The sequence below is a fragment of the Typha latifolia genome, chromosome 11 (genome assembly GCF_019914945.1).
Source record: "Typha latifolia isolate L0001 chromosome 11, TyphaL0001v2, whole genome shotgun sequence".
Taxonomy (NCBI): Eukaryota; Viridiplantae; Streptophyta; class Magnoliopsida; order Poales; family Typhaceae; genus Typha; species Typha latifolia.
The window spans coordinates 7,019,095-7,030,447 of record NC_133096.1 but is presented as its reverse complement, the minus strand read 5'-3'; the positions used below and the strand labels follow the sequence as shown (position 1 = coordinate 7,030,447).

The 11,353-nt window shown below is 35.1% G+C and overlaps 2 protein-coding genes across 9 annotated transcripts; both read right to left on the bottom strand.

Annotated features, from left to right (window-relative positions):
- Nucleotides 1-2,807: 2,807 nt before the first annotated feature.
- LOC140797663 (PHD finger-like domain-containing protein 5A) lies at nucleotides 2,808-6,345 on the bottom strand. Of its 8 annotated transcripts, none has more exons than XR_012110699.1 (3): nucleotides 6,213-6,323; nucleotides 5,257-5,490; nucleotides 2,808-3,489 (listed from the first exon to the last, which is right to left on the bottom strand). XR_012110699.1 is itself a non-coding variant. In XM_073151284.1 (3 exons), exon 3 carries the CDS (start codon nucleotides 3,455-3,457, stop codon nucleotides 3,125-3,127), a length of 333 nt encoding a protein of 110 aa, XP_073007385.1. In that variant the 5' UTR covers nucleotides 3,458-3,489; nucleotides 4,271-4,381; nucleotides 6,213-6,300; the 3' UTR covers nucleotides 2,808-3,124. The 8 variants fall into 8 exon arrangements, 6 of the variants coding, with proteins under 6 accessions (XP_073007385.1, XP_073007387.1, XP_073007386.1 ...); XR_012110698.1 differs by lacking the exon at nucleotides 5,257-5,490 and adding an exon at nucleotides 3,957-4,381 and having other exon boundaries at nucleotides 6,213-6,300; XM_073151284.1 differs by lacking the exon at nucleotides 5,257-5,490 and adding an exon at nucleotides 4,271-4,381 and having other exon boundaries at nucleotides 6,213-6,300.
- Nucleotides 6,346-6,960: 615 nt separating this feature from the next.
- On the bottom strand, nucleotides 6,961-10,446 carry LOC140797662 (non-specific phospholipase C6). Its single transcript, XM_073151282.1, has 4 exons — nucleotides 10,213-10,446; nucleotides 8,916-10,084; nucleotides 8,303-8,479; nucleotides 6,961-7,453 (listed from the first exon to the last, which is right to left on the bottom strand). The coding sequence occupies exons 2-4, from the start codon at nucleotides 10,000-10,002 to the stop codon at nucleotides 7,158-7,160; spliced, it is 1,560 nt and encodes a 519-aa protein (XP_073007383.1). The 5' UTR covers nucleotides 10,003-10,084; nucleotides 10,213-10,446; the 3' UTR covers nucleotides 6,961-7,157.
- Between the last annotated feature and the right edge of the window lie 907 nt (nucleotides 10,447-11,353).

Below are 11,353 nucleotides of genomic sequence, written 5' to 3'. Positions count from 1 at the left end.
AGAAATGGAGATACTCGATAGAATTCAAATTCAAAAATACTCATTATTATATTAACTTTTTTAATCATCTTAGCACTATCTAATATATATATATATATATATATATATATAAACAAATCCTCAATTCAGATCCACATCTTATCTACTAACTGGATATTAACTATTATCTGATAACTAGTTATTCTCACTGAAGGGGGCCACCTTTCTTGTATATCATCACAAGATCCTCATGCCAATAAAAATAATAATATTCTTCCTAAAATATTATATTTAGTGAGACAGAAACTTATCCATCTCCCTCCATGTTATAGGACACACTCAACTAATGCAAGATTTGTTCATCAAAATGGCCCCATTTATTATATATATAAACACAAAAAAAAAATATTTCCAAAGTATCTCATTAGATATGCTTTGATGCAAGATAAGAATACACCAATAAATTAAGGGATTACTTTTGTTTAGACATATGAGTTACCACCATTTTTTACATACTCCTTTTCATTTTCTTTTAATCTAAATAGATTCTTCGAACTAAAAAATATATAACTATATAGACATCCTGAATTAAGAATTTTTCTTAATTCTAAAGATATATGTCAATAAAAAATTATAAGATAATAGTTGATCTAAGTGGAATTAATCCATAAATTAATGAATCCCTTGTGTTTCATAAAGAAAATGATTAGGCTTGAGCTTTATGCCATTAGGTGGCAAGTCAATCTAATTAAGAGGCTTAATGTATTTGTAATTATGCTATAAAGAGAGGGGTTTTGTCTAACCTAGAAGATGACTGAGTGAGCCCCACCAAAAGAATAGTTTGGGTGTAAGAATCGTCAATTGTCTAATCTTGAACATAAAATTCAACCATTCAAACCCAAAAATCTTGGATTTTATTGTGTGAAGAGTAGTATCTAACATAATTTAGGAAAATTAATTCAAGATATCTTACCTTCTACTTTTATTATCATTCAATTCTTGTGGTTTGCTTTTAATTTATTTCTTTATCAGTTATTATTAAATTAAATTTAACTCAAGATAATTTTATAATAATAAAAACAAAATGCACGAGTAACGTGTTGATAAAAATAAAAACAAAAACATAAAAGATGCTTTTAATAAATTTCCATAGTCTATGTTCTATTTTTATTCTACATTTTACTTTCAGCTATGGATTTGGATTCGTACCGTCAACTAATCAAAGAGATATAAGTTACTTGTTTCAAACACTTAATCAAAGATTAAAGATTTAATGACAGAAGCTTGTCTCAAAAAGTCAAAGTCTGCAGTATTATATACGTCTGTTGATAAGCAACTAAGCTTTACAATTTGGCTACGCCAAACAAAAGAATATCTAGTTTTGCTTAGAAGCTTGGTTAAGATGTTTGACGGATTCGTTTGTCAAATTAATCTCGAGCACTTAGTGCTAATTAGAAGCCTAATTTGTTTAAATATATAACATTAGAGGGGTTGGCTATGAGCTTTCTAAATGAGTCGAATAATATGAAAATGGCGAAGCTTTCTCTAAACTTGAGACGGAGCCATTATATTTCTTTTGAAAAAGAGTTAGGGATTAAACCCTAATTAAACTTTCATTAGGATAATAAAAATATGTAAAAGGAGTAGAGGCCAAGCATGGCAATTTCACCTTCTACTTCTCTTATTGTTTTTTTTTTAAAAATAAGATCAAAACGGTTCTTGGAGCATCTAAAATTAATCACATAATATTTTTTAAATAAAATAAATAAATAAATAAAATCTAGTTTTAAGAGAATTTATATAAAAATATGCAATATAATTTTAAATGGTCTAAGTATAATTATCCTTTTTAGTTGAGACCTAAGTTTATATCTCTCTCATGTGATGAAATAAATAAAATGCAAGGCTAAGGTGTAAGGGTAGAAGCATTAATGGTGAAACCTTGTAATTTAGATTTGTTATGATTCACGTCCGTGTGCCCTAATTATCTAACCTAATTAATTTGTGTCCTATGTATATGGCTATATCTTTTTCATCTTTTATAAATTATAGTACCTAGGAGGAGTATTCAATGTGGTTGGAAGCATAGGAGTTGTTGGAGATCTCACCGTAACCCAACAAAGTGTAATTCATATGTCACAAGTACTACTACTACTACGTCCCTTAAATTTTAAGTACTACTACCGACTACCTACGTACCTCAAAATAGTTTATATTGTTTTACCGAAAACATAAGAGAAAACTTATATTGGAAAAATAATTCGGCCCGTAGAATCTCAATATAAAATTAAATTTAAAATTAGTTTTACTTAGATTATTTGTCATGTATACTTAACTAGAGAAATTATCTACATATATCATCTTAAACCAAAAAAAATAAAAAAAAACAAACAAAAACCAATCTCTAAATTAAAATTTTTTTGATTTAGAAGGTGTATATTATAAAAAAAAAATTAAGAAGTGCATGCAGTAAAAATGGTAGTTCAAAAAATCTAAATAAAATTATTGCTTACATTAATTGCATATTAAGCAATATATAAAATATTTTCATATAGATATTTTTTCTTGATATTTCAGCACCTAGATTTTTTTTTTCTTGATATTGTCTACTAATAAATCATTTTATTTTTAAATTTAAAAACATTCAAATAGCACTTATTCACATCCATTATCTAAATAATTCATAGGACTAAATTATGTATAGGACGATATAAACTAAAAAATAAAAACGTGTAAGAGATGTTCAGTATGATCAGATAAGTAGCTCTGACCTTAAACAAATATGTAGTTTGGCTAATATGATGAAACTGGGTAAAAACATTTTGAACTACTATAAGAACTATTACGATGGGACTATAAAATCAAGAGGGAACTAATATTCTACAAGTACAATACATCTGAATGTAGTCTCAGCTTTCAATAAGCGAAATCATTAAGAAATATTGATAGAGGAGCAAGTAAAAACATTTCAGACAAGAGAATCATGTAATCCATCTAAAAGTCATCCATCCATAAACCTCGGAATCAAACGATGAATAAGTGACTACAGTGAGAAAATTTGGCGAAACTCGTGGATATATCATCTCAATCAGCAGCAAGATGCACAGGCTCCAGGGCTCCACCATATTAATCGGCTACATACAAATCATCTCTTCTTAAATCCATATTTCTTCCGTTCATAGAATAGATCTGTCTTGGCACTCCCCAGATTCACAATCTTAGGGCACCCATCTCGGTCCTTCTCCTGCTGCGTACACTCTTTGCAGTAGTAGGCATCAGATATCCCGACACCTCCACATATGACACACCTTCCCTGGAATGAACCATAGTTGCACTCATCGCAGACACGCACGAGCGTGCATGGGCGCACATATGAATCACAGATGACACACTTCCCATCACACTTCTCACATAGGCGGCCAATAGCAATTCCAGGCTGCTTTCGGCACATAATGAGATCGGGATGGTGCTTGGCCATAATCTCTGGATGTAATGCTACCAGTAAAATTCCTGCATAGGGAGTAAGTTTCAGGTTCATCATCAGAACCATATCTAATAGTTGAAAGCAACTAACTAATGCATTGCGTCTAGTTCTTAGCCTAACGGTTAAAATAATCTGCAAACAAAGAACTGAAATTAGAAGCTCTACTTGTGCTATTAGTGCACCTTCAACTTTCACTATTACTTGCTTGTTTCAGATATATTTTGTTTAATGTAGGATGCATATTGAACAATCAAACTCTCAGGGACACTGGGTATCTCCAAATCTTCATAATTATGTGGCTAATATACCAGAAAATATACCTGGCTTTGGCAAAGAAAAAATCCATAGGATATGAAGTGTCATGATGACTACTTATTGAGCATGTCCACATTGATTCCACTAGGGACTTTCCAGGTACTCTATGACCTGCTTCCAGTAATTGCTATCATAATTTTCATAATTTTGTAAGATGAGCTTCAAGAGTGATACAAACCATAGAATATCTCTCCGTCACCACTATCACAATAATTATTTCATTAACCAAGAATCTCTAGGATTCCAGCTGAATCAATATGCTCTATTTGTGAAGTTCCAAATCCCTCTAGTGCGACCTTTCTAGATTATGCCTCTTCTCACTTCCAAATGCATGAATGGAAAGCCAGGAAGCATGGATACTTCTACTAGGAAAAGAAAATAATACAAGCCCACAAGCAAAAGGAAAGACAAGAAGGAAAATAGAGAGTTAGAGGGTGAGTAAGAGGAGGGAGAAATAAAGGTAGAGGTAGAGAGAAAATTGAAGAATTCTACAGCCGCACGAGACAGAGTAGAGAATTCCTTCTATCACCACCAATTCCACATATTTATCCAATCACGCAATCCTTCCATAACTGGATTTGGGACCTTATTCAAGAATGTTCCCTAGCCATTGGATAAAAACCAACAGCTTAGATGCAACATAATAAGAGTATCACAAAAAATAAGATTAGAGATCATTCGATCAAGATTTTACAATTTTAAGCAAATATCCTACAATCCATATTGCAATTTTGACAAATCCATGTGCAATAGAGGCATGAAAATAAGCTTCAAAAGATGTATCTTAAAGGCTAGGTTAGCCAATGGAGGGTACGATAATTGACAGCGAAAATTAGTCTGCTCTTTAAATCCATGCACTCAAATTTCTAATTAGTAGCATTAGCAGTTCAGAGAAGTGGAGAAATGGGGTAAGGAAAAGAGAGATACCAGGCCATTAAGGATATAGTGGCTGGGAAGAAGGACGAAACAAACATCTATACGGCTGTTGTAAACTATTTGAAGAGAGAAGAGAAAGAATAAGAAAATAGGAGGATACATAATCTGTAACAAACATAAATGGCCAATAAAAAGGAAATGAATAATGTTTCAGTTAAGTTGCCAAGGATTATATTTCCAGTCTTAGTCTAGAGTCCTAAACAGACTTAGTTGGACACAACTGGAGAGTAGCCTAGGACTCAATTTGAAAGTTACTTGACTCCCACAAGGAAACAAGACCTTCAAAGTTCAAATTGTCAGATTATGTAACTGCTACAGTTCTGACTACAGTAACTGCTATAAAAGATGTGCCATAGCAAAATCAGAATAGTTCTTATTACCTAGTCATAGGTTTTTTAGTCTAAGAGTTGTTAGTGATTAAATTAAGATAGTATGAGAAACCCACACACTAATTCTATGCTAACTCAAAATACTTATTGGCTAGTTGAAGAACTAATTTAATAAAAAAACAACTGAGTTAAAAGAATGGTAGGCAGACCAACCTAGAAAACTTTTGGAAGAACTTCACAGAGGCATTACAAATTGGAGTGCTAGAGGTTTTTTTCTAATATTTAATAGGATTGTTACAATGTGACCTCCTTTTCTCTATGACAATCCTTCAGCATTTCACCTCCATATTCCCCATTCCACCACCCACAGGCAGTTCCATCATCACCCTCCCCCCATTTCACCCTTCCTCCATTCCAACTGGCTCTTGATGCTAGTTCCACCAATGGCTGCAACAACGTAGATGTAGTGACTGACTTAGAAGAGTTTTTAAGGTTTTGACATAACCTAGAGTGACTTTCATCTTTTCCACTTCCTACAACCAAAATATCGATCTTACAGAAAGTGTAATGATTCAAAGAACAAGAACATGGGCAAGCTATAAAGTGCATCAGAGTTATTTCCTGTAAGTATCGCTAGCTCCCCCTCTCTCATTTTCCCCCTTATTAGACAGAGTTTGGTTGCAAGAAGTGGGACTTGCAAGTGTGAGTCTTTTTTTGTATTGCTAAATTATTACTTTGTATAAAATAGAGAGTATAAATCATTGTATCAAAAGGCGGCCACTGGTGGCAGGCGGTCACCCACCGCCTAGCGCCTACGCGAGACAGAGGAGAGATTCGCCGTGCGTCGCTCGCCGTTACTGTTGAGAGGGGAAAGAGCTCGAGCTAGGGCTCGTTCTGGTTAAGGAGATGGTTTTTTTTTTTAGCTCTACCCGATCAGCCAAGCCCGCCAAATCCAGGAGAAGTAAAATTGATCTAATCTTTTACATTCACCCTACTTCGAACAAAACTTTTTCCTTTCAGACAAGGATATCAGTTTATGATCTTAACGTAGACGAAATAGAACAATGAAATGAAACAGGAACGATGATCTCCACTAGGTTATTCAACATCTGAAGCAAAAGAAAAAAAATTTCAACCCTAACTTTGATCGTAAACAGAATAAATCTCACCTTAAAATCCCTGGCGAATCCTGCCGGAATGAGCTACTCAAATCCCAACCCTCCCAAACGGAAGCCTTTATATATTTATATATATCTATTTAATCTTTACCCCTTCCCTTTCTCCAGAACAAACAAGAACCCTCCTTCGTTCTAATGTTCCTCCGGAACTGCACCAACAAGGGGGCTATCCAAGTGGCAAAATATTATTAATCTGCCTGTCTTTTGGCGTACGAAATATTACTTTGTTATTATCCTCCGCGATACAGTAGAACATGTCACCCCAAAATTCTAGGGTTTTGGATGACCTCTTTTTTGGTTTATTTTTTATTTTGTGAAAAGATGATTTTTTTTTGATGTTCTAATCATAGCTTTTGTTGCTGGTGGTATTTCTGGGTGGTAATTTGCTCAAATGAGATAACAAAAGGTAAATTTTTTTATTATTTTCTTTTCTCTTCTAGAATTAAAAAACGAACAGTTTGTTTATTCCAACTGTTGATACTTTGCAATCTGGCGAGGTATTCAGATTCTTAGCGTGGTGGGCTTTCTTTATTATTGTGTCTATATCATTTGTAGTTCTAAACTCTGACATGATTGATTCTTTGATGAATCTCTTTTAATCTTAGAATCGAAAGCAACCTTGAAAATGAGAAATTTTAAGAGAGAGAATCTTTTTCCAGGAATGTGTTGTTTTACATTTCGTAAATTTGAGTAGAGATTTACTTTTCTTCATCAAAACAACTAAGAACACATCAACTCATATAGGAGCTCTTCAGTGAGAAGCAACTTACACTTAGGTCATGAAGGTTCTTACAGTACTAACAATTACAATTCTATGCAGTCTACAGGTTCTCAAAGTTGTCTCCTCCCTTACTATGGGTTAGAAGACAACCTCATGAAGAGATACTCTACATGGTATAATGCATGATAAGGATTATATAAAAGTTTTTAGTTTAGTCACGGAGACGTAGTCGTGGTTGTAAGAGATGATCTCATATTTACAATTGCTGATTCATCTGCACCTAATCTGATGGCCTGTTTACTTGCTTGCAGGAATCTTGTTACTGCTCGCCTCACGTATGTATTAGCCTGCTTGACAGTCATCTGCTTGCTAGTCTCGTGGCCGAAGCTGCTTAAGAAATAGTCGCCATTAAGAACAGCAGCTAACTCAACCAACTCGCTCTGGAACTCTGAGAGCCAGCTACCTTCTTTGGCTTTATTTGTTCTCAAAGGAATCACTTCCGGTAATACTTCTGCAAAACATAAGGCAGAATCAGTAACAGATAAGAAAGTATGGGAGGGTTTACATGTTCTTCATCTGCCATCAATGAAAATAATATTATGATGACTGATGTTCTCTTGCAGTGTATTGTTGATTGTTGCTACAAAATGTTCCTGATCTTGAGATGAGACTTACAAAAGTTCTGAATTTTGCCCATCCAGTTACATATAAAACATCCAGGTTCTTACAAGTTGGTTATATTGCTTCTTAAGTATGTATGTTAGCAGAATAAAGTACTCTAGATGGGTTGGAAACGAGCCAAGGTAGAGCAACCTCAGTTCAGCCATGGCAATGAGAGATGCTGTAGGAGTAATAGGAGGATGTTGGCAGCAAAGGCAGTGATTATCTAGTAGTGGAATTGCATGAGTAATGGAGGGAAGAGACAGAGAGGTAGAGAAAAGGATTCTGAGGCTACGATGTTGATGGTGGTTTGCGCCAGACTACAGCATTGATGGTGGATTGCAATCTATGGTTAGAGCTGGTATGGAAAGACATTATGGGACTTGGATCATGATTTAAGTGGATATCTATACATAGAGCAGCTTGCAAGTTGCGAGACAGCAACCTCATTTGACAGACCTACAAGATTGAATCATGATTCGGTGAATACACTATGCAAGAGAGGACATTTTTTCTTCTCCAAAGATGATTTTTCCAACTCAGGATTAGTTTGGAACATCAATAGACAACAGAAGCAGTTTCATTTGATTTTATGGAAGACAGTTCGCCATAAGATGCTGTCTTGCTGCCTTTTATCTTCTTAGATTGTAGTAATGTCAAAAAGAGTCAAAAAGAACAGAACGAAAGAGGTGATGCTTACCTGGACAATCTGTTCTAGGCGATGTTAGGTCACTAACAACATGTTCAAATGTCCCAGCCCAAGCATCTCTTTTTGTCAAGAAATCGGATGAGAGGTTGAACAGCTTCTTTATAGTTGCAGGTATTGATGAGTGCTCAAACTCTGAACTGGAAGTAGGGCCCTTGGGACTGCTTACAACTGCATCAGAAGCAAATATCTGTTAAGAAATCAGTGCAATTTGCATACACAATTGAGTGTTAATTTCTCCAGAAAGCTATACTACTTTGCAATGGCTACAGATTACTAGTTCCAGATTCATGGCAATGAAGATAGATTCATGTGGATAGAGATGAGTTCATAGCTAGCCTCCAATATCATGAATCACTTCTAATGGATGATAAAGAAGTTAATTGAATTGGTGTTCAGCATATGAATCTAATATTTCATATTTTTCATCTAGATTTGGGCCAAAATGCCCCAAATTTTTTGACAGTAATTATGTTATGGCCTTGTGGTTAGTCAAGATATGTATTTTATTCTCTTGCATGAACAAATCCAAGCACAGAATATATGGTTAACTATTGTGAATACTAACTAGAAGCAATAATACTGAACAAAAAACTTCTAGAATTACCTGTTCCTTTCTTGATCCAAGGTGATACCATGATCGTTGGTATGCGAACCCCCAACCTATCGAACCCGAAGAAGAAAGGCTCTGGTCCTTTCATGCCATCAGGGTTTGGAACACCTCTATAAGGAGTAGTGACATGGTCGTAGAAACCCCCATGCTCATCATATGTGATGATCAAAAGACTCTCATTCCACTGAGGACTAGCCCTCAGTGTCTCATAGACCTCCTTCACAAGCTTCTGCCCATTAGCAACGTCATGCGAAGGATGATCGTCGTCCGCTGGAAATCCCTCTAAATCAAAGTATCTTGGTTCAATCACACTTAAACTTGATAGCTTCCCTTTCTTTGCATGATCCTTGAACTTCTCATAAAAATGGAATCTTGATATGTACTTGAGTTTCCTCAAATTCCTATAGAACAAAGTAGTGGGAATGTTCCTAAAGTAGATGCTGAAGTCCAATCCATCCTCTTGGAGGGAATCAAAGATGGTCTTCTGCGGATAGCCCCTAAGTAGATTCCACTTATCATGTCTTACAGCCCCATGGGAGGTTCCAGAGTACACAAATAGCCGATTTGGTTGCGTCGGCCCAGGAATCGACGAGAACCACCGATCGAACACCACGAATTCTTGAACCAAGGACGCAAACACCGGTATGCTCTCCGGCTTGAACCCCTCCATGACTGTCACTGATAGATTGCTAGAGACGGAGAGAGCTTGCTGCACAAACCCCGACATGGACGGGGTGGCGCCAGAGCCAAACACCTGTTGGAGGACATCCTCGAAGGAGTGGCCTGGATCGGACTCGATGAATTGGGCATTGTCCGAGACGCATATGAGCTTGGCCTTCGGGTCTTGGGTGGAATTGGGGTTACATTCTCTCCCTGTGAGGCCATTAATAGAGGGATTGATGGATTGCTTCATCCACCCAAGCATGTGGTCAAAGGAACGGTTCTCCAGGACCAGGACAACAATGGCCTTGATGGGTTGTTGGGATGCTTCAATACAATGCGGCTCATGGAGGAGATGGGCAATGATGAGGAAGAGAAGGATGGGGGTTTGGCATTTGGGTCTAGTGTTGGATCTCTGCATGGTGTTTGATCTGGGTCTCTCTTAATTCTTGCAATAGACAAAGCAACTACTCTATCTCATGAAGACAACAACTACTGTACAGCTACAAAAGGCAAAAACAAAAACAAAAAAAGAAAAATCTAGTCTTTATTCTAACATTCAGTGCCCAGTAATGAAGAGAACAGTATGAAATGAGAGGAAATTTAGTCAAGGTGGAAGAGGTTCTCTTGCCTGTTTCTGATTCCTCTCTGAACTTAAGAGAGGAAGTGGAGATTGGAGCCTTTTCTCTTTCTCCTTCTCTTTCTCTTTCTCTTCCTATCTCTCTTTAGGTTGCAATGAGTACTTGAGTGGGATTTATTCTGGAGGTTTGGATTCTCTTTCTCTTGCTTTATGGAGTGGTTTTTGGATCCTTCCATGCACTGCCCACCGCATTAAGGCAGTGAGGAATGAAGCTTTTGTCCACACACAGGAAGAGGCCAACCTTAATGAGCTATCTCCCTGCTGTTCCTTTGGTAAGTCGGTATCATGCACCTTTAGACCACCATAAAGGGCGCACCCCTTTCTTATTATTACTCGGCGTTCTCTAGTTTTTCTTATCCTTATATAGCAAATAAATAATAACTTAATTTTTTTTTCTAATATATTAATTTGTCATTCTTTTTCATCTTATTTCATACAACTTTTAAATTTTAATTTATACTAATTTAAAATTATTATTTTACCTATAAATTAGACAATACTTAATTACTACTGCTTTACGTCCAATTAAGATTATTTTTATTATTTAATTTAAAATATCACTAATTCTCAATATAAATTCATTTTTTTATTATTTTAATATCAACTTTCTATCACATTAAATATAATTATTATTTTATACAGTAATATTTAACTAAATAATAAGATAACTTATACTGTCTATCTTTTTATTCTTCTTCTAGAATTGATTTTTTTTTCCACAAATAAATAAATAGTTTATAAGAAAAAATATATTTTAATAGCGTCGCCAAAATTTAAAGTACTAAACTTTTGTTTGTTAACTTAATTGTAACCCTACGCTATCTATAACTACTTAACAAACCGTTTCTTTTAATAATAAAAACACCCAAATTCCCCTTTCTAATTTTATAGTCATCAGTTCAAAAAAATAAAAATAAAAAATTCTTGTGAAAAAAAAAATTTCCCTTTCTAATGTTATTATTTCACCTAATTTTTGAGTTTTGGAGATTACAAAATCTGAAAAAGAGAAGAAAATAAAGAATGAAAATGTCAAAAAGTTGACCCTCTTTGAAACGAAAATATTATGTTGCATATTAGTCAAAATTATAAGTGCGATTAAATATCATAAATAAAGGTTTACTTTGAATTTTAA

Coding starts and splice junctions, on each gene's coding strand:
- LOC140797663 (XM_073151283.1), bottom strand. CDS start 3,457: ATGGCCAAGCACCATCCCGATCTCATTATGTGCCGAAAGCAGCCTGGA.
- LOC140797662 (XM_073151282.1), bottom strand. CDS start 10,002: ATGCAGAGATCCAACACTAGACCCAAATGCCAAACCCCCATCCTTCTC. Junction 8,480..8,915: donor TTGGATCAAGAAAGGAACAG/GTAATTCTAGAA, acceptor CTTCTGATGCAG/TTGTAAGCAGTCCCAAGGGC. Junction 7,454..8,302: donor GCCTAGAACAGATTGTCCAG/GTAAGCATCACC, acceptor TATGTTTTGCAG/AAGTATTACCGGAAGTGATT.